At 53.6% G+C, this 22,843-nt stretch overlaps 1 protein-coding gene across 1 annotated transcript in view; it reads left to right on the top strand.

Annotated features, from left to right (window-relative positions):
• Positions 1-22,506, top strand: part of SFSWAP (splicing factor SWAP) — a 67,812-nt gene extending 45,306 nt beyond the window's left edge. The window contains exons 14-18 of the mRNA XM_079151612.1: positions 1,589-1,854; positions 6,681-6,806; positions 20,496-20,669; positions 21,691-21,763; positions 22,165-22,506. Of these exons, the coding sequence (XP_079007738.1) occupies positions 1,589-1,854; positions 6,681-6,806; positions 20,496-20,669; positions 21,691-21,763; positions 22,165-22,230 (705 nt within the window). The 3' untranslated portion in view covers positions 22,231-22,506. The remainder of the gene's footprint in view (positions 1-1,588; positions 1,855-6,680; positions 6,807-20,495; positions 20,670-21,690; positions 21,764-22,164) is intronic.
• The last annotated feature ends 337 nt before the right edge of the window (positions 22,507-22,843 follow it).

The following is a 22,843-nucleotide window of genomic DNA, read 5'->3' on the forward strand; positions in this document are numbered from 1 at the left end:
CTGACCAGTGCCAGGGTAGGGCAGGTCATCTTGGATACCAGGCCAGTGCTTCATAGAGCGTTTACATACTAAACTCTTCTAACTGTGAAATCGTTTTTAAATGAATCTGAAAAAATGTTACACTAATAGGATCTGAAGTGAAAAAGACCTTTTTGACCAGAACAGCCCACACTGAAGTGGGTTCCCTTGAGAAATGGTCCCTGAAGATACCAGGCCTCGCCTAGACGTGAACCTGGTGAGCTGGGTGTGTGGGTGCATGCCTACAATCCCAGCAGCTCAGGAGGCTGAGGCAAGAGGATCACAGGCTCAAGGCTGCTCTCAGGAACTTAGCAAGACTCTGTCTCAAAATAAAAAAGACTGGGATGTAGCTGAGTGGTAGAGCACCCCTGGCTTCAGTCCCCAGTATCCCCCCAAAAAAAACCAAAATAACCTGGTAGAGGCGGGACAGGAAGGTACTGGAGAATGAGACGGACCAAATCATGTTTGAGCACCTGTGAACATGGCATGATGAGCCCCCCTGTTGTGCATCCTTGAAAAACAAGTCTTAACAAAAAAGAGCCTGGCACAGACGGGCATGGGGCCGTCACAAGCCGTGCTGCGCAGCTGGTGACCAGGGTCCTTCAGTGGGAACAGACTGGCAGTGGCAGTCTTCGAGGAACTCAGCCACATGCTGCCTTGTGTGCAGATGCGTGGGAGGGCCTGCTGGGCGTCGCCAGCCGCAGGGCTGCAGGGAGGCTGGGGTCCCACACGACCGCCTGCCCCAGAACACCCGGTCTGGTTTCTCGTCTCGGAGCTGCAGCAAGATGCAGGCTCTGGGAGTGGCCCGTCAGAGGCCCACCTAGCTGACCTCATCAAGTGGACTCAGGAGGAAGGCCACCCAAAGGCAGATTCCCAGATGCCAAGTCAGCATCTGTCCAGGGCCCCTTTGCTGCCAAGGGGCAGTCTGGAGACCTGACTACTGGGGGCCTCTGCCTTGAGTTTCTATAAGCCTCACAATAGAAACCCAAGTGAAAAACCTTCAGAGGCTTAACATCTGGTCAGAATCTGCTCAGAGGAGTGAGCACCATCCCAGCTGAACTGTGGCCTGAAGGTACGGCTGTGTCTCTGGGAAGGTGGCTGCTCAGCTACGGGTGCCATGTGCCTGCTGGGAAGCTCCCCTGCAGCACAGTGAGACCCACGTGCCCAGGAACATGCCTCTGACTCCCAGAGTTTTCCCACCTTGCAAGAGGTGCCTCTTCTTTTAGTTGAGACTTTCGCAAAACATTGCGTTCAGATTCATGAAAACTCTCGTGTTAGAGGTTTGCAGAATCTGCTTCACCAGAAAGTTATTAGAGTAAATACAGAATGTCTAGCACAGCGACTTTGGTACCATGGTGGATGAGTTATTGTGCAGAAAGAGACTCCAGGGGTCCATGTGCCTTTGGTGTAAGGAGGGTGTTGTGGTCTCCTGGGTGCTGTGCTCTCTAGAGCCACGGGAGAGGCAGTACTTCCTGAGACCTGGCGCCTTAGTGTGCGAGGGACCCAGAGCTGCTTTCCTGTGGTCTGTGTTCTAAAACATCCTATTTTCCCTGTTTGTTTCTGTTCCCAGGAAACCAGTGCTGTGCCCTGTCCTGTGCTGACTGCAGGAAGACCTCTGCCTACTTTAGAAGTAAAACCACCAGAAAGGCCTTCAAGCAAAAGCAGAGATCCACAGAGAGAAGAAGAAAGAGAAAAGAAAAAGAAAAAGCACAAAAAACGGTCTCGAACTCGGTCACGCTCTCCCAAGTACCACGCATCCTCCAAGTCCAGGTCTAGGTCACACTCAAAAGCAAAGCACTCGCTTCCCAGTGCCTACCGGACAGTGCGGCGGTCGAGGTGGGTGTGCAGGGGTGCCTAGCACTCTCCTGTCTGCATCTGCCTTGCACGGTAGACCCTCCTCCTGCTGATGCCAGTAAAGCTGGGCAGAAAGCTTAGTACCAGCGCCATGTGCCTGGCAGATGTGCATATGTGTCTGGGCTTCCAGCAGCTCAGGAGGCTGAGGCAGAGGACAGCAGGTTCTACTCCAGCCTCGGCAACTTAGCAGGACCCCATCTCAAAAAATAAAAAGGTGGGGGATGTAGCTTAGTGGTTAAATTTTCCTGAGTTCAATCCGCAGTACCAAAAATTAAACAATGATTAAAATAAATCAGTAAGATTTAAAAGACCAAGGCACAGCTCCGTGGTAGAGCACTTGCCCAGCACGTGCAAGGCCCTGGGTTCAATCCTCAGCACCAAAAATGGTTTTATTCCCTTCTCAAAGATCATCAGCTACTACCAAGCAAAAAACACATGAGAGCTTTATTTAAACTGTAACAGTCAGGAAAGCAGGCCAGCCATGGTGCTGAATGTGTGAAGGTCCACGTGGGGGGTGGCGGGGTCCATTGCTGCTGTGTGTGAACGTCCCCACAGGTAGCTTTTGAGCATACAGATCCCAGAACAGAAGAACCTTTGCATGGCCCGTGCTGGGTGAGGCAGCAGTTCAGACCCGTTTTCTCACTTACCGTCTGCTGTCCGTGCCCCCCTGTGGAACAAGGGCCTTCTTCCAGTGCCAGTGCAGCACTCTGCTACAGGAACACTGGGCACAGGCGCCTTCCAGGATCCCAGCACTCGCTGCCTAGTGAAACTTCAGTGAGGCACAGCCTGTGGCTAGCGCGCAGGAGGCGCAGCATGTCCGATCCCTGGGGCTTGGCCCTGCCTGTGACGTGTCCCCGAGTGTGCCCAGGCTCTTATCACCCCCTCCCTCACACAGCGCTTACTCTGCAGTGCCTGGTGTTCCTTCTGCAATCACTGTCTCCGCTCCCCATGCCCTGCACACCTAACCATTGGAAACCACATGCCCAGCTGCCTCTGTGTGTGACCTAAAAGCCCTGTGATGCTGAGTCCCTGCCCAGGCCGGTCCCTGCACATGCCTGTCAGTGTTGAGCTGGACTTTATTCTTTGGAAACATTTCTTTTGCCATTACAGAACTGAAAATGCATTCCACAGAGTCGAACCAGCCCCAGTGCAGCACGATCAGTAAATTCTTCCCGGTTTCCTTCACCTTCACCTCTAGCTCGGACAGGCAGAACAATTCTTGTGATCCCCGCTCGGGCCAGTGATGAAGACCCCACACACGGGTCTTTGCTGCGAGCTCTAATTCCAGCTCCACATATGGTGTGGGTAAAGCACCGGGCACCTGGGCCACACATGCCCTCCCTGCCTGGCTTGGTGTGGATGTGTTGGCCCCGGGCTGTGCCTAGGCAGGGTGCTCATGACCAAGAGCACCACCCAGCACCAGGCATTACAGGGTTGTGATTCTGTGTCCTTTTCATGGACTGAGCATTAACAAAGTAACCTAGATATTACTTAAAATCTTCCTTAATGTGTTTTAATCTTAGAGAAGAGTTAGGAGTTGAAAATTTTCTCATTATGATTTCTTTCTGGTGGTAGGCTGCCAGTTTTAGTTAAGGCACAGTACAGCTTTATCGTAAAGTGAGAATGATCATATTGTGAAACAGCCTCCCAGCAAGTTCTGTGCCTGGAGCTGGCACCTGGCCAAGTGCTTCTTGGTAATTGCCATCTCCTCTTACTTCTGAGGACAGCTGGCATGTTTGAGGGGTAGCTGCGTCCTTCTAACAGGACAGGTCTGCTGGCTCCAGCTGAGCCCTGCCAGCTTATCATCCCAGGGATCCAGTGGGTGCTGTCACAGGGGCTGGGTGTGGCCCGGTGGTGGAGAGCTTGCCCGGGATGGGCACAGCCTGGATCCAACCCCAGCACTGTACAGCAAGCCGCAGTTGTGAATGGAACGGGAGGGGCAGTGTTCTCTTTCACAGTGTGAATCATTGGTGTTACAGAACAACTGAATGTTAACCAGAACATTGAACGTGCTAATGATATTGTCCAGATTCTTTCCTTTAGCTGTCATTTCAGATGGAATGGCCCATTACAGACGTGTGTCTCTGTGGGGACATGCCAGAGTTGTTTCTTGGGCTGACACAATCTAATCGGTCATTTTTAAATAACTACTGCCAGCTCAAAGTGTATTCCCACACCAGGCTCAGTGGGGCAGGGGGATGGCAAGTTGGAGGCCTGCCTCAATAGCTCAGTGAGACCCTGTCTCAAAATTTCCAGAAATTTGGGGAGGAGACTGAGATGGCAGAACAAAAGCAGTGCCACCGAGGCCAGCATTTCCAGCCACGGCAAGAGTTGCAGCTGAAGGTGTCCTGTGAGGAGCGTGGGGTAGGACCAGGGAGCCCTCTCTGTCCTCATAAGGCTGTCTGTCTGTGGCCTGCTTATCTTGCTGAAGCCCCTGTCACTCAACACGTCCCAACCATAGGTGGCTTCGAACCTCCAGAGGCAAGTTACCATAGCAGAGATGTCCAGTCCCCAAGATCCACGTTCACTCTCAAGAGACTTGCTGGTTCTGAAGAGGCGCTCTGACGGGGGCGTGAGGCCGGCTCGCCATGCCTACGCTCCGTTTCCATAGGCTGGCCGTCTTGCAGTTCCCTGTGGGGAATCCACGGGAACAGTGTCAGCCACTCCAGCTGCACTGAGGAGGCTGTGCTTGGCCCTGCCCAAGCCTCAGGCCGTGCCCTCGGTGCTCATCGAGGGTCTGGGGTGTCTTCAGTAGGCTCAGCCATGGGGACCTCAGGTCTTCAAGGCCCCCGGCAGAGGATCTTTGTGAGACCATGTGCTTCTGTCCAGAAGTTAGCTGCCTAAGTACCTTAAGGGGGTTGATATGATTTTTTTTAAATGGCTGCATTTAACGTTCAGAAATGACTCAGGCAGGCTGAATTGGATCAGATGTGGTCTTCACCATCTTTCCTGCCCATGACGAACTGCACCACGAAACAATAAAAAATAATTCTCTCTCTTGATCCTGTTTTTTAAAGAAGAAACGGAAGCTTGAAGTGTCCCATGTGGTACTAGCTAGCGTGCAGCGTGGGCAGTCGTTAGTGTTGGGTGAACCACAGGCACGCTCAGGTTCCCAGGTGTCTGTGCCTTAACCCCGGGAGAGACCCAGTCAGTGTGGGCACTGCAATCGCAGGTGGGAGTCTCCTGGTGGTTCAGCTGGGCTGGCAGACGCCCTGCCGAGTCACCTGCGGTTGAGACCTGTGACCAGTGAGATGACAGGGAAGCCCTTCACACAGGCGGTCAGGGGTGAAGAGGCCACTGCATCCAGATAAAGCCTCTGGAATTCCATCCTCGAAGCAAGCAGACCGTCGTGACCCAACACTGAGGCGGTCCTGCCTTCGTCCAGGCCTCTGGAACCACAGCCCAGTGGACTCGCAAACGGTGCCTCCTGCACTGCGTCCTGGCAGCACCGCGAAGAGTGCTTGATGGTGGAAGTGCTGAGGGGTCCTTCCTCAGATCTGGAGGCGCCTGCGTGTCGGCCCCGCTCTGGGGTGGCTCCTTCCCAGGTGACATGAGGTCTGCTGGGAGCAGCGCCTTCTCTCTGAAGAGGTCTGGTGTCATAGCCACCACAGGACAATTGTGTACCTAGAGCAGCACTGAGTCCAGTTGTCCTTCCTGGTCCTCAAGTGCATGGTAGAACTGTCGACGTGTTCTGCAGGCGCTGTGACTCTCTCAGGCCAACGCTTCTTGCCATTCTGTAGTGCCCAGCCCAACTGGGGCAGTGGCCCCAGCAGGAGAGTGGTCAGGCAGCCTCGCCCCTGGCAGGACCTCAAGGGCTCTGACTGGCCTGGCCTTGGTGTTGGTTGTGGGACACTTAGAGGCATCTGCAGACACCATGCCCTTCCGTGGGTCCAGCCCCGACCTGGCAGAGAAGACCCTGCAGGCTCCTTACCTCGGAGCAGGCTCATTCGGGGCCAGGGTGTTTCCCATGACACCAGAGGATGGGATGCCATAATGAGCTGCTCTTTGGAACTGCAGTGTGTGTTGCTCTTGAGGTTTTACTATAATTAAAATGATTCAATAGAGAACTTTTTTAAATGGCAAAATCCAGCTGCTCTTCTTTCTATCATTTCTGAGTGGGCTGTCATGGAAACAGAATGGAGAGAAGTGATTCCTCCCCTGCCCTCCCCAGGTTTCTGCTTATTGCAGGTTCTTCCTAAAACAGTAAGCTCACTAAATTAACAAAGAACTAAAAAGTCCCAAAACTATCATTTTAATCTTGGTTCTCCCCAGTGGGTGAGGGTCTGCAGGGTCTTTCTGACTGGATGTGGATTATGTCACATCACGAATAGAATGAATCTTATTTTCGGCACAAGAGAAGGGCCAATAAATATTAATGGATGGTTTTGCATCCATGAAATCCCATAAACTTACATTATTTAGCCCAGACTGTTGAGGATGGTGTGATCTGGTTAGGTGAAGGTGGGGCTCCGGGCCAGCAGACCTGCACGTGTGCTGCCTTCTCCTGCACCAGGCTGTGAGCTCAGTGTGCAGGGAGGTGTGAGGTGCTGGGAGCGCGGTGCCTTTCCTCTTATGAGGCGTTGGCCACACCCGTGAGCTTGAGTCCCAGGTGGGAAATGAGGACCGGCACCCTGGGCTGGCAGCGATGGCCTCGGGTGTTGGCAGTGACAGCCTCCTGAGACCAGCGCCTGGGTGTGATGTTGAGGAATGGGGGAGGTGTGTGCTGGTGGAGGCGGAGCTGGGTGGCAGGAGAGGAGTGCACAGCCGGGCACAGACTGCAGAACTGAACGCACATCACCTCTGTCCAGGTCACGCTCCCGGTCCCCTCGGAGGAGAGCTCACTCCCCAGAGAGACGGCGGGAGGAAAGGAGCGTGCCCACTGCCTACCGGATGAGCAGCAGCCCTGGGGCCAGCAGGAAGCGAGCGCGCTCCAGGTAGGCTGCTGGGGTTCCCTGGGCAGAGCAGGCCTGCAGTGTGCCCGCCTGCTCATCACCAGCTGCAGAGGGTGGCGCTGCCGTCTGTGCGAGCACCAGGGGCCACTCCACGGGGCTCTCGCAGCCTTGCTTGGGGCCTGGTTTTCCACAGCACAGCCCTGGATTTGGATCCACAGGCAACGGCTGCCCCGTGCTGTCGGCAGGGACAGAGGAAAAGGGGGCAGACTTCCCATCCTCACATCCTCGGGTCTCACATGGAGTCACTGTTCCCAGGAGGCATAGAGTCCTGTTGGTGCCTCAAGAGACTGACTCAGCTGCTCATGGAGAGCCGGTGTCTGTTGGGGACTGGGGTGTAGCTGAGTGGTGGGGTGCTTGCCTGGCAAGTTGGAGGCCCAGGGTTCATACCCAACACCAAAAATGAAAAGAAATGGGAAACACGTCTGGCTCTCTGCCCTCCCAGGCTGCCTCAGCCCAGATACCCAAGATAACCAGCTTTTAAGAAGAGGTTTACTTTGGCTGCCTTCCAGAGGTCTCAGCCCAGGACTCATGGCACCGCAGCCCGGGCTGTGGCGAGGCAGCACACAGTGGGGGTGCAGAGTGGAGACCAGGCCTCCTGCCCTGAAGCAGAGGGTCCTCCTGTTCCTACAGGGTCATCCCCAACAGCCCAAGGACTGCCCGCCTCCCGTAGGTCCACCCTGGAGAGCAAGCCTTTAGTTTGTGGGCCTATGGAAGCATTCAAGCTCTGAGCATGCATGGCCCCCAGCAGGGGCTGACAGCCCCACCCCCAGCTACAGGGCGCTATCTGGGAGAAACCTCCAGGGCTCAGGCTGATGTCACCTTGCTGATTTGCATTGTCCCTGAACAGCTAGGGCACATCTGGAGCCCAGGCATGGCCCATACTGCCCATCCACAGGACCACCAGCTGAGCAGCCTCCACAGTGTGTGGAGGAGCCCCTAGTTGACGGAACCTGATCTCCTTTCCTGAAGTGGAACACAGGCAGAGGCGCTGGCAGGCGACGGAGTCAGAGTCCTCTGTACCCACACCCTGAACTACATCCCTGCCACAGTCTTGGGGGTATCCTGGTAGGTGGAGTTCACTCCTGAGGCCAGCAATTAGCCTTTGGAGTTCTTCCCTGCCTTCAGTGGATGTCAGGGGTATGGTCTAAAGCTGATTCCCTACAGCAACGCTCTCCTAAAAGAAGAGTTCTTGTTTGACCCTCAACTTGACCTTGGCATTAAGAGGAGTACAGCAGTGGTCAGGGGTCCACCCGCACAGGTGTAAGGGTTGAGACCTTCCAGCACGGTCCCAGGAACCCCACAGGTCACAGGGGAGGGGTCCTAATGGCGGCTCTGCAGATGGACAGACCCTCTGGATGCCTCTGCGTTGCTGAGGGCTGGTGTTCAGAGCCCAGCAGTGGCGAGGGCATGTGCCGCCACAGCCCGGTTCGTGCTCTTCCTCAGAAGCCCAGGTCGGTGGACGTGGCAGAGTGCTGTGTTAGCAGCCCAGCTCTTTTAACCCGGCCTGACTGAGTCTCCGCCCTTCTCTGCAGCTAGCGCGCCGGGTCTCCACCAGAACCCAGCGTCCCGGCACCATGGGACGTGCTGCCACCCAGATCTGAAGGCCGCTGCCTGCCTCTCGCTCTGACTCGTTGTTTTGAACATCTTTAGCCTGGGGGCTGGTTTTTAAGTAGCAGGGCACACTCCTGTGCACGTGGTCTGCGGTTCCTTCCCTCGGTCACACGTGCCGTGCTACTCCCCCTTTGCCTCCCCACGGGTGTTGTCTGCGGCTCTGACGTGCTGGAGGAGGCCCGGCAGCCAGGCTGCTGATGCGCTCTCCAGCAGGCGCTGTTGAGCACCTCCGCAGCACCCTGTGGGTGAGGCTGTGCAGACTGCCCTGGGTGTGACCTGTGTCCACTGCAGTCGCTCTGGCCTGCCCTCTGGACCAGCTCGCGGTCTTTAAGGTCTGCCGTGGTTCTGCAGGAACCCTCTGCCAGCAGCTCTGCTTGTCTTGGCACCCTCAATGGCGCCTGCACGGGCTGGTGACTTCAAGAGAGGGGCTCCCTCTGCGGCTCGCCCTTCTTCCTCTTCGTGTGTGGCATCACTTTGATCCTTCGGTCGCCTCGCTGGCCGAGCTGTCACCCTTCCCCTTGTGCTGTGTGATGGTCGTCGTTTCAGACCTGGCCGGTGGAGCCCCTAGCAGTCCCTGCGTTCTTGGGCACATCCCACTGCTCTCCACTTCCTTGCTTTTGGTCTGAGCTATTCCAGGTGCTTTCCTGTGTCCTGGATCAGCCGTTTCCCTAGGGAGAGAAGTCTTCAGTGATGAGTGAGAGTCAACGTCTGGGCCTGCTGGGTGTTTTAAGCATGGAACCGCATCCATAAAAAGTGTTCAGTGCATCGCAGAAGTCTTCCACGAGGACGTTGGGGTCGTTGCCGCGTACTTCAGGAGATGTCCCACTACTTTATTACAGCAAATGACGAATCGTAGTAATGGTATTTTGCCATTGAACCTGCAGTGTGTGGCTCTGTGCTCGGCACACGGATGAGCGTCTGTTGAGCGAGTGAAGGGAGCCCTGCTGCTGCTGAGGCCCAGGTCTTGAGGTGCTCCTGCTGAGGCCCAGGTCTTGAGGTGTTCCTCATTCAAGGCAGCCTGATAGTGTTGTCCCCAGAGCAACAACCAAACAGTAGCCGGGAAGCCAGCAGAGAACAGGACGCAGGGCCACAGTACTGCGGCACATAGTACTGCGGCAGCCACCCTTTCGTGGAGAGGCCAAGACAGATGGCACCCTGTGCCACCGGTAGGTCTCAGCAGTCCAAGTGGTACAGCACATTCTCACCATGTGCCACACCACGAACCCTTAAAGACCTGAAAACCCCAAGTACTTGGGAGTTCGGCAACATCCTTTCAGTCACTTTCCGTCAAAGAATTTACAAGAGGCATTAAATAATTTTCTTTTCCAGTGCTGGAGTTTGAACTTGGAAGTATCCCCAACCCTTTTAATTTTGAGACAGCATCTCTCTGAGTTTCCTAGGCTGGCTTCAGGATTGGATCCTCCTGCCTCTGCCTCCCGAATCTCTAGGGTTACAGGTGTGCGCCACCACACCTGGTTCAGTAATGTTTGGTGTGAATAATGAAAATGCAACATTAAGATATGGAGGGTGCAGCAGTGCTTAGAGAGAAGTTGGTGATCCTACTGCCATGTCACAAGAGGATAAGTGCGAAAGCAGTGATCAGCCCCGCTTACCAAACTGGAAAAGGACAACAAATGGAACTCAAATAGAAAGACCCAAGATAGACAGTGGAGAATGCAGACCAAACAGAAAAATGCCAGACCAGTATGTAGCTCTGGGAAAATGACCGGAGATGGACACATCAGTAGAAGGGTCAGGAATGAGAGACCCCGTTGGGACAAGGAAATACAGCTCCCCCAGTTAATTCAGCAGGTTAGAAGAAACAGGTGAGTTCCCTGAAGGGAACAGACCACCAAATTGACACCAGCAGAAGCGGGTCACCTGGAAGAGTTACATCTGCCAGACTTTCCACCAGACTCCAGCCAGGTGGCCTCCCCAGCGAGCTCTAGACATTCGAGAAAGGAGGGGACAGCTTCCGCTCGCCTCTTGAGGCCACCGTAGCTGACACTTAAGCAAGCAGGAACTCCAGACATGCCAGCCACGTGTGTTCTCAGGAACATGGGTGCGCTCGCAGAGGCTGGACACTGGGCCGACTCAGGCAGCACACACCTGCGTGCACAAGGCCCAGGCTCCATCCTCAGCACCCCGACAATAAGAGTAGGGAGGTGCTTCCCAGAGCACCAGCAGGCTCCGACAATTGTCTCTTCTCCCCAAAGTGATCTACAGATCCACTCCAACTTGAGTAAATACCACAAGTTTTCTGTAGAAACTGGCAGACAGAAACCCTGAAACGCGTATGGAAATGCAGAGGATCAGGAGAAGCCAGAAGAATCCAGAAAAAGAGTAAAGGTGAAAGACTCTGACCTGAAGATTTCAAGAATTACCAGAAAGCTACTGCAGTCAAGACGGCAGGGTGTCAGCATGAAGGTGGTCAGAGGGCAGGGCACAGGGCGGGAGGTCCAAGAGACCATGCTGCTAGCCATGTGGCTGGTGAAGTTGGACAGAGAGGGCAGGGCACAGGGCAGGAGGTCCAAGAGACCATGCTGCTAGCCATGTGGCTGGTGAAGTTGGACAGAGAGGGCAGGGCACAGGGCAGGAGGTCCAGAAGACTACCCTACATGACCACATGATTATTGCCCAAGGTGCCAGAGCAGTTCAGTGAGGACAGGAAATATCTTCCCACAAAATTTGAGCAACTAACTACATGTCAGAATGGGAAGAAAAAGAAAAAAAAAGCAAACTTACCACCATGCACAAGAGTCACTTCAAGATGGATCACCACATTGGACATGCAAACTAGAACCACTGAGCTTTTTGAAGAAACAGCATGTATGCCTGAGGCTCCTTAGGTTACTAAGGTTGTTAGGTTGTTAAGAGGGAACACTTAGCCCCACTGCAGTGGGAACTTCCTCAGAAGGCACAGTGAGGATGGGTGGGCATGGTGGCCACACCTGCAGTTGCAGGAACTCAAGGACTAAGGCAGGAGGATGGCAAGTTCCAGGCCAACCGGGGCAAATTAGCAAGATGATGTTAAGAATCGGCTGGGGATGCAGCTCAGGTAGAGTTAGTCAGTCCCCAGTACCACAGTGTATTAGGGTTCCTAGAAGAACAGAATCAATAGGAAGGGTGAATATAAAAGGGCATTTATTAGACTGGCTTATGTAACCGGAAGCTCTGTAGTCCACAATGGCTGTCTGCAGGCTGGAGAGCTGGAAGAACCAGTAGCTGTGCCATCCAAGAGGCAGAAACCCCAGAACAAAAAGGATCAATGGTGCTACCCTAGTCTGAGACCAAGGCTTCTGGAAATTCCCTGGCAGAGTACTTTGGAAGAGCGAAGAAGCAAGAGTCTGATATCCTCTGACGAGAGAAGCAGCAATCAAGAACCCGTTCAAGAAGAGTCAAGCTTGCATCTGCTTCCCTGTTCTTCCCGTTTTTATTCCATCCTACTGGGCGGTGCTGCCCAGGCTTAGGGAGGGGCTCCCCTTCAGTTCCCTATCCCACATGCCAGTCATTCCTAGACACGCCCTCATGGACACACCCAGAGGCCTCTTAATCGTCAGCATCTCTTAATCCAATCAAGTTGATAAATTAACCATTACAAGTCCTCCCCTTGTCAACTTGTTATACAAACATGACTCTACATCATACTTAGTCTCCAAGCCAACACAATAACAGTTCATAATTCCACCTAACACAACTATCCTTCGTACAACCAGAAACATACTAGTTCTCTCCCCAGAATAGAAGAAAAAGGATGGAGACATTACTGACATGAAGTCAGTCAGTACTACATGATGAATAACAACAGAGTCACAGACATTTTCTCCTAATTCCTCTGTAAGTGTGCACAAACATATTCTTAACGCACTAGGGAAGAAATATCCTGGCAATTACAATCCTTGTTTCTGTAACTGGTGGCTGTAGTTGATATTTATGACTATCTTCTTATACTACCTATTCTGTTTTCCCTCTGCCTTCAGCAAGTTCCTGAGCAGGTCTTGGCTCTTTGCCTAGAGGTGTGACCACACCGTCATTCCTAAAGGGTCTGAGACATTTGTCGTCTTGCCTGGATTGGGTTGTTGTAGTTTCCCATTGACCTTAATAATAGGACAATGTGATACCAAGAGACATGCCAAGGTATCTCCTGCACTCCAGGAGTATGCTTCCTTACCTCCATTGTGGAGTAACAGTCCAGTGTCTCCTTGGTAATCTGGGTCAGTCACCCTCGCCAGCACCGTAACTCCCTTCATAGCCTGTTGACTCAGAGGCATGAGGAGCCCAAAGTGACCAGAGATAAGTCTTAACTTCCAGTTTAATGGAATCATTATATCTCCTGGCTAAAGCATTCCTCCTTCTGGAACTGACTTCTAGATCTGCAAAGCATAAGGTTGCAGGGTCAGGAAGCAAAATCTTCCCTAGTGGGTTACTAGGGGTAATGGTGAGTGGTACCATTCCTGACTCCACCCCTTGATTCCTGGACCCATGAGTTCTAGCAATCGGAGAGACAGTACCATATAGTGGGCACTGATTCAGAGCGTAGACAGCCTTCTGAAGAACTTTGCCCGAGCCCTGCAAGGTATTGCCACCTGGCTGGCACTGTGACTGCATCTTCAAGAGTCATTCCATCGTTCTATCAAATCAGCTGCTTCAGGATGGTGGGGAAAGACTAAAGGTGAAAGGTTGGGAAAAAACCTACCACGCACATGAACTCAGTAAAAAAAAAAGCGGGGGTTTCCATCCTCATATCAGATAAAGTGGACTTCAAGCCAAAGTTAGTCAGAGGGGACAAAGAAGGACGTTTCATACTGCTTAAGGGAACCATAAATCAGGAAGACATAACAATCGCAAATATTTATGCCCCAAACAATGGCGCATCCATGTACATCAGACAAATCCTTCTCAAGTAGACCACAACCCAATAATTCTGGGTCACTTTAACACATCGCTGTCACCACTGGATAGATCTTCCAAACAAAAACTGAACAAAGAAACCATAGAATTCAATAACACAATCAATAATTTAGACTTAACAGACATATATAGAATATTCCATCCATCAACAAGTGAATATACATTCTTCTCAGCAGCACATGAATCCTTCTCTAAAATAGACCATATGTTATGCCACAAAGCAGCCCTTAGTAAATGCAAAAAAATAGATACTGCCTTGTGTTCTATCAGATCATAATGGAATGAAATTAGAAATCGATGACAAAATAAAATACAAATTACTCCAACACCTGGAGACTAAATAATATGCTATTGAATGAAGCATGGATAACAGAAAACATCAGGGAGGAGATTAAAAAATTCTTAGAGGTCAATGAGAACGACGCTACAACATATCATAATCTCTGGGACACTATGAAAGCAGTACTAAGAGAAAAATTCATTGCGTGGAGCACATTCAAGAAAAGAATAAAAATTCAACAACTAAATGACCTAACATTACATTTCAAAGCCCTAGAAAAAGACCAGAACAACACCAACAGTAGGAGAAGACAGGAAATAATTAAAATCAGAGCTGGAATCAATGAAATTGAAACAAAAGAAACAGTTCAAAAAATTGGATCTTTGAAAAAGTAAACAAAGTAGATAAACTTAGCCACACTAACAAAGAGGAGAGAGGATGGTGGGGAGCATGGTGAGACAGTGAATCCCATTACGTGAACCACTGCTCATGTCTTGGGCTGTGACGGGAGCTCCCTGGTCTGAAGCAGCACTGGAAAACGGACGATGTGTAAGGCATTCCGTGAGCCCACAGATGGCCATTCTGACTGAAGCACTCCGTGCAGGAAAGGCAGAGCCTTGCCCAGAGCAGGTGTCTGTTCCAGTAGGGCAAACTGCTGCCCTTTCCATGATGGAAGTGGTCCGGAATAATCACCCTGCCACCAGGTTGCCGGCTGATCTCCCCAGGGATGAGGCCATCCGTGGGGAGGGGGCTCCGTGTCGGTCTCTGCTGCTGGCAGATTGGGCATTCAGCAGTGGCGATAGCCAGTCAGCCTTGGTGAATGGGAGTCCATGCTGCTGAGCCTCTACCACCGTGACCACCATTGGACAGTGACCAGGGTGACTGGGGAAAGAAACTGACTGCTGTCCACACAGTGGGCCAGCCTCTCTACCTGATTGTTAAAATCCTCCTCTGCTGAGGAGGCTTTTACATGAGACACAAATACCTTCACGTCCTTTGCCCATCCAGAGAGGTCTGTCCACATACCTCCTCCCCAGATGTCCTTGTCACCAGTTTTCCAATTTGTTCTTTCCAGTTCCCTGACCAACTAGCCTAACCATTGCCATGACCCATGAGTCAGTGTACAGTTGCACATCTGACCATTTATCCTTTCAGGCAAAATGCACAACCAGATGCACTGCCCAAAGTTCTGCCCATTGTGAAGATTTCCCTTCACCACTGTGCATCAGGGTTGTTCCAGAAAGGGGCCGCAGTGCTGCAGCTGTCCACTTCCGGGTGGTACCCACATATCGTGCAGAACCAACCACAAACCAGGCCCTAGTCTTCTCTTCCTCTGTTAGTTGAGGCACACCCCATGAAGCTATAGGTTCATGCTGAGGGACAGAAGGCACTGCAGCTGGAGTAGGAACATGGGCATTTGGGCCACTTCTTCATGCAACCTGCTTGTGCCTTCGGGTCCTGCCCTTGCCCAGTCACGTATGTACCACTTCCACTTGATGAGGGAGTGCTGTTGCGCACATCCAACTTTATGACCTGGTGGGTCAGATAACATCCAGTTCATGATGGGCAGCTCAGGCCGCATGGTAACCTGGTGGCCCACGGTCAAGCATTCAGGTTCCACTAAGGCCCAGTAGCAGACCAAGAGCTGTTTCCAAAAGGGAGAGTAGTTATCTGAAGAAGATGGCAGGGCCTTGCTCCAAAATCCCATGGCCTCCTCTGTGATTCACCCGTGGGGCCTGCCAAAGGCTCCAGACAGCGTCCCTATCTGCCGCTGACACTTCGAGTACCAGTGGGTCTGCCGGGCCACATGACCCAATTGGCAGAGCCTTCTGTTCTGGAGTCCACTCAAAACAGGAAGCTTTTCTAGTCACTTGGCAGATGGGCCAAAGTAACACCCAAGTGAGGAACGTGCTGCCTCCAAAATCCAGATGGGCCCCCAGGCGTTGTGCTTGTTTCTTATTTGTAGGAGCGGCCAGAGGCAACAACTTATCCTTCACCTTAGAAGGAATATCTCTGCAGGTCCCACGCCACTGGCCTCCTAGAAACTTCACTGAAGTTGAAGGCCCCTGAATGTCAGTGGGATTTATTTCCCATTCTCTGATACGCAAATGCTCCACTAGCAAGTTCAAAGTGGTTGCTACCTGCTGCCCAGTTGGTCCAGTCAACATAATGTCATCAATATAATGGACCAGTGCAATACCTTGTGGGAGAGAGAGACGATCAGGATCTCTGCAAACTGAGCCGTGACCCCGTACTAGAGAGCTGACAGACCCCTGAGGAAGGACAGTGAAGGCACATTGCTGGCCTTGCCAGCTGAACGCAAATGGTTTCTGGTGGTCCTTATGCACCGGGATGGAGAGAAAAGCATTTGCCAAATCAATAGCCACACACCAGGTACCAGGAGATGTTTTATCTGTTCAAGAAAAGAAAGCACATCTGTATAGCAGCTGTGATTGGAGTCGCCACCTCATCAAGCTTACGATAATCAACTGCCATTCTTCAAGTCCCACCTGTCTTCTGCACAGGCCAAATAGAGTTAAATGGGGATGTTTGGGAACCCCCACCCCTGCATCCTTCAAGCCCTTGATGGTGGTCCTGGTCTGCGATCCCTCCAGGAATGCGGCATTGCTCTTGATTCACTGTTCTCCCAGGTACAGGCAGCTCCAGAGGCTTCCACTTGGCCTTTCCCACCATAATAGCCCTCACTCCGTGGGTTAGGGAACAAATGTAGGGGTTTTGCCAAGTGCTAAGTATATCTATCCCAACTCTGCATTCCAGGACTGGGGGAATCATCACAGGATGCGTCCAGAGGCCCACGGGACCCGTTGTGAGTTAGACCTTGGCCAGAACTCCATTGGTCACCTGACCTCCATCAGCCCCTACTTTTAACTGGAAGGCCACGGTGACATTTTGGGTCTCCTGGAATCGATGTCAAGTTAGAGCCTGTGTCTTGTAGTTTCTGAAAGATCTGTGACTATTGCCTTTTCCCCAGTGCACAGTTACCTGATAAAAGGCCTTAGGTTCCTTTGGGGAAGGGTGGGAGAAAGATCAACAATAAAGACTTTTGGTACTATACCAGAGACCTTCCTCAAGGGAACCTGGCCTCCCTTCATTCCAGGGGTTCTGGATCAGTAAATCGACTCAAATACAGGAAGTGGTTGAGGGGCCGTGAGTCTCTGCTTATATAAGTCAAGTAAAAATTTGGTGGGTTTCCCATGTATTTGACTTCTGGAAACACCATGATTAATTAACCAACACCAGAGATCTACACGAGTCGAGCATTGTGTCCATTTCTTCTCTTTTGCTGTCCATTACGGTAACTACGACCACCTGTCTTTGGCGATGGAGGGCTGCCAGTTGGCCTCTTCCTCCCTGAGATCTGGTCGTTCCCATCACATTTAAGTCTTCCATTGATTGACTGCAGCTCCCACAGTAAGCTCTGGCCTACAGAGAGGAGCAGCGACTGAGCTCTTCAAGGATGCTGGTGCTCCCTGCACAAATTGTTTCTTACGGTTTTGGTGAAGCTCACGTCTTCTGGGCCCGCCCCCCCAGGTATGGAGGAGAAGGCCATACATGACGGATCCACTCCAGCATTGCGATCTCTCCGAGTCTGTGAATTCCTTCATCCACAGTAAACCAAGGGATGTCGGGCCTTTTCAGCTCATTTATAGTGGGCCATCTTTGGACCCATACTTCAGCCAAACAAACGAATAGTACCTTTTTTAACACTGGGAGCTATTACATTAAATCTAGAATCTCTGCTTTATGGGCCAATATCTTAAGTTCAGCCCGATCTAAGTTTATGTTCCTTCCACCATTATCCCACACCCTTAAAATCCATTCCCATACGTGTTTCCCAGACTTCTGCTTGTATGAATTAGAAGACCAAAGAAGCTCCTTTGGAGTGTCCCGTACCTCCTTGTGGGCCACACTCTGTACCTCGCCTCTAGGGACCTGCTTAGATGTAGATCCAGTTATAGGCCTGGAGGCAAAAGTGGGTGGTGAGGGAGGGTCCTGAGTAGGATGGACGACTTCATGCTGAGTAACTGAATCCCAGAAGGTTTTTACTGTTTCCATAAGCGAAGCAGGATTATTCCCCTCCAGAGAGGGTGAGAAGCCAGTGCCACAGAGGGTGGGGGTAGGGGTGCCTCAGTCCTGGCCACGTGTGGGGACTCAACCACTTCTGACAAATCAAACCCATCAGAAAATGGAAGTTCAATGTCCCCAGTCCCTTCAGGCTCCTCCCAGACATCGCCACCCCAACTTGCAGGACCCCATTCTTTTCCAAGCCTTGCTCTCACTTTAACTGCAGACACCTTCCAAGGCTGAGAGTTAAGCTTTCATGGTAATTCAGCCAATTGCAGGATGAGGGTTTGTTTGGTTCTCAGCAACCTCAGCCTATGACTCCAGGAGAGAAGAGTCTCCTGCAGAACACACTTAGCAGCTTTCGGATCAACTATGCACATCTGCAGCTGGGAAACCGAATCTCTGAGCTCATCAGTCTCCTTTGTTACTCTGTCCAGTGAAGCCAGAAGCAGCCAACCAGCATCATCATATTTATTAGTTTTCCAGAACTGTAAAGGTATCATGTACAGAGTCACTAAATGCCTTGCTTTTTATAAGCAGCAAATTTGGGAGCATCAAATGCATTGACTTTACAGATCTCTTTAAGCAGTTCACACCATGGATTACCAGTGCTCTCCACAGTACCAGTAGGAGAGACTTGAGTAACTTTTGGTCTAACCAGTTTAGACAGCCAACTCCAAAACCTGCAAAACCAACTAAGGAAATTAATCCTTACAATTCTGTTTCTCCAGAACCACTCCTGGTACCAATTTCTGTATTAGGGTTCACTAGAGGAACAGAATCAACAGGAAGTATGATTATAAAAAGGGAATTTATTTGATTGGGTTACATGACCAGAAACTGGATCATCCACAATGGCCATCTGCAGCTGGAGACCTGGAAGAACCAGCTGCTATGCCGTCCAAGAGGTAGAAGCCCCAGAACAAGGAGGACCAACAGTGCTACCCTAGTCCTAGACCAAGGCTTCTGGAAACTTCCCTGGAGCATCCCTGGCAGTCTGCTCTGGAAGAGTGAAGAAGCGAGAGTCCGATGTCCTCAGACGATAGAAGCAGCCATCAAGAACCCGTCCAAGAAGAGCTGAGCTGCATCTGCATCTGCTTCCCTGTTCTTCCAGTTTTTATTCCATCCTATTGGGCTGTGCTGCCCAGGCTTAGGGAGGGACATGCCAATCATTCCTAGACACGCCCTCACAGACACACCCGGAGGCCTGTCAGTCATGGGCACTTCTTAATGCAATCAAGTTGATGATTCAGATTCAACATTACACACAGATACAAGGGAAAAAAAGGAAGAGAAGGTGGGCCCCAGACTGGGAGGAGAGCAGAGGCCTTGCTAACACAGGACAGCAGGTTAAGTAGCCCGTGCGCGCAGGGGAAGGCTCTCCACCTCTTCAGTCACCAGGGAAGTGCCCTAGAGTTCAGCGGTGTTAGACTGGACTTGCTTGGCAGAGTGGCCAGGATGCACTCACCAGTGCTTCCAGGCAGAGTGTGCACCTGCCTCGCTGCCTGTTCGCAGGTGCTGGCCCTGAAGTGGACACTCAACCACACAGCAGCTTGCAGATAGCTCACGCGGCTCTCGCAGGAAGGGTAAAGGTGCATGTAGCCCTGTGGCACTGCCCCCTCAGGGCCACCCTCCAAATGCTGCCCAGCAGACCTGCAGGAGGCCGTGGAGTCCACGCTCATGGGAGTCCATGAGCTCATGGGCTTCCTGTTGCGGCTGGTGGCAGAGGCCAGTTCTGGGGTGGAGAGGGGCACAGACTGGTACCAGCATCTGCTGTTGCCAGGACACTCCAAGGCTCCTGTTGCCAGGAGCCCAGACTGGCGGGCCCAGAGCTTCAGAGCTGCTGCTGCTGTTGCTGCTCCTGTGTTGTGAGGCCCCGGGCTGGCGGACCCGCCTGCTGCAGACTGAAGGCTGCCCACACTGAGAGATGTGTTTCAGAATGTGGGAGGGCACCCCAAATAGGAAGTCACGTGGCCCTCACCAGGGTCGGGACGTGGCCTGAGGACAGCCCGTGGTATTTCCCTGCGGGACGGGTGGGCCAGGTTGGGAGCGGTCTTCATGCTATGCCGAGTCCTGAGGGAACCCAGACACAGCCAGGCCGTTCCAGCAGGGCCCCAGGGACAGAGTGAGGTGCTGCCACTCCCCAGACCCTCTGGCAACCAGGGAGGCAGCCTGAGCAGAGACTCCAGAGCAAGAGTACAAGCTCTGGGGGAGACCAGGCCTCCAGGGAGGCCGGGGGGCTCTGTCCACACGGCACACTGCTTTCACCAAACATGCATGCTCCTGTCTTCCAGTGTTTCTCAGATCACAGAAAGGGTCCCAGGACACAGGTGTACGGCAGGCTGTCTGGGAAGCCTGGCTGCTGACCTGGGGTCGTCCAGCTTGGGGGCTCTTCTGTGGGACACAGGAGCAGTGCTCAGAGCCCAGCTGGGGAGTGGGCCCAGCAGGCTGCACCTACCGGGGCCTTTCTGCAGAGACGTGCCCCAACACTGACTTCCAGCCTTCGTGTCTGCCATGCTTGACTTCAGTGGTTTTCTGTGTGTCTCTGGAAATTCTCACCAAGTCGCTATAAGTGAAAGCAGCACAGGCTGGGTGGGTGCCCACCATAGGCCTCTCAGGGCAAATCGGTGCTGACCACCTCAGGCCAGGTGGCCTCCTGGGAGTGGCTGCCGGGCGTGCCCCCCTACGGCCTCTGGATTCCGCCTGGCCGCAGGGCACAGCGCCCCTCAGAGATGGGTCTGGGCGACCTGGGGTGGGGTCTCACCTGAGCACTTTCCTTTCAGAAGTCCCCACGAGAAGAAGAAGAAGAGGCGGTCGCAGTCGCGGACCAAGGCCAAGGCACGGTCGCAGTCGGCGTCCCCGAGTAAGCAGGCAGCACTGCGACCTGCGGCCCACTCGGCCCACTCGGCCAGCATCTCTCCTGTGGAGAGCCGGGGCTCCAGCCAGGAGCGCTCCAGGTGACCTGGCCTCCGGGCACTTGGCGGGAGGGGGTGGGTGGCCGCAGGCCTGGGCCCTCGGCTCCTCTGCTGAGCCCTGCCCTTGCTCCTGTTGGGCAGAGAAGGTCCCCGGCTGGCCCCGACTGAGTGCCAGCAGGGTGGGCAGCCTCTCAGGACCCAGGGGTCGCCCAGGGGCATGGAGCCCTGCTGCAGGGGAAGAATGTCCAAGGCGCTGGGGCCCCAAGTTGGCCCCAAGGTGGGGGAGCATATCAGTATGACAGCAGCCCCCACAGAGCATGGCACACTGGCCCCCGGACGCCACCCAGCCAGACCAGCGCCTGCCTTTGAGAGCAGCCCCCACTGGACCTCAGGCCCAGCTGCGGGGTCCACACAAGATCCTGGGCACTGGAAGAACCAGCACAGGGGGTCTGCAGCATCCGGGGAACCCAGAACTCCTGACTCCACATCACCAGCCACAGAGGTCGGGGTAACTGGCTTCCCTGCCCCTTGGCAGTCAAAACTGGTTGTCAGGGCATGAAACCTTGACAAGACCCAGTGTCCCTGTCCCGGACATGGTGACCCTCAGGTGACAGCAGACCACATGTCAGGCAGCTACTCATGTTCAGGTGGCAACAGACCAGACACTTCACACTCTACACCAACAGGCTGGGAAGGGGGCACGTGGCACTGCTGCTCACCCGCCCAGAGTAGCCGGCAAAGGCAGTTGTGCCCATGTAGGGAGCAGCAGCCGCAGCCACGTGAGACGGGCAGAACCAGGTGCAGGCAGCCTGAGCTGGATGGGTGCCCAGTGGAGGCTGGCCTCTGGGGTGCTGGCTTTCTGTTCCCCGCAGCCCGTGTGTTCATTAGTGTTTATGGGAAGGTAGATCCTGAGTCAGGGTCCTCTCACCAGTGCTTTATAAACACTGGGTGTGCGAGGCACACGTGGCCCTGGCGTTCAGCCCTGGGAGCGCCTCCGTCCTGGGTCTGGCCTGGCCTGCAATTCCAGGCCGGTTCAAGCCTCTGGTCCCTTTCTTTGCCTTAGGGGCGTTTCTCAGGAAAAGGACGGTCAGATCTCGTCGGCAATCGTTTCTTCTGTGCAGAGCAAAATCACTCAGGTAACTTGGGCACGCCTGTCCTGGTCTCTGTCAGGGGGCCTCTTTTCTCCCCGCCGACTACCCCTGCTGCTTGTGTCACCTATGTGACGCAGGAGGGAGTCCCAGGCTGGTTGGTGACCAGCCAGGCTGCATCCAGGGCTCCCCAGGCTTGGTCCCCAGGTCTCCTTTTCCAGGGCTGCCACGCTGTAGGACTCTCCCCAGGGTGGTGCGCGAGGTCATGGCAGGAGAGGCCTGGACGGAGGCTGAGGGGGAAGTGGGCCTCAGTGCGGCCTGGCCGTGTCCAGTCGCGCCCATCCTCCCAGGCCGCCTCCAGCCCGTGTGCAAACTTGGCCTCCTGTCCCCACACGGATCCCATAAACTTGCCAGCTGGATGGTCAGCTCCCCTGTCTCACCCTGCACAGGATCTCATGGCCAAAGTAAGAGCGATGCTCGCAGCTTCCAAAAACCTGCAGACCAGCGCCTCCTGAGGCAGCCCCGGGGGCCACTGGTGGTGCCCGCGCTCCCAGCATCTGCACAGAGGCTGAGCCCAGAAGCTGGCTGCTGGCGAGCCCGTGGCAGAACCGTCCAGGTGCACCTCCCGGACTCCCTGGGACAGTCGGTGGCTTTTGTAAATTAACTTTTGATGACATTTTCAGTTTAAGATTTTTGACCAGCAGTCTCCTACTTGTATATTTGTAAATAATATCATGTTTCTGTGAAAATGTATTATCAAATAAAACGGGAAGCAACCCTTTTCCATCTGGCAGCCTCGGCGTGCTTTCTGCCCCCTTGGGCACAGGTCCGTGGGCACACTCCTGCCTCCCGCTGGGCTCCCCTGGGGCACGCCTGTCCTGCCCGCTGCCCTCCACCAGAGCCGCCTCTGAGCTGCCGTGGGCGCAGCCAGCCTCTGGGGTGGCCGCATGTCCCCAGGGCTGGAAAGCCCTGGGAGGTGGTGGTGCCGCGTGGCACAGCCTGTGCTGGGCGCTTTCGAAACCCCACGGGTTTGGCCGGGCGGATGGGGTGCAGATCTGCCTGCCCCTCACCGGCCAGGGCCCCCGCCCCACCCAGGTGCCAGGGCACGCTTCGGGTCGTGTCCCCGTC

The sequence above is a fragment of the Sciurus vulgaris genome (assembly GCF_902686455.1).
Source record: "Sciurus vulgaris genome assembly, chromosome: 8".
Lineage (NCBI taxonomy): Eukaryota > Metazoa > Chordata > Mammalia > Rodentia > Sciuridae > Sciurus > Sciurus vulgaris.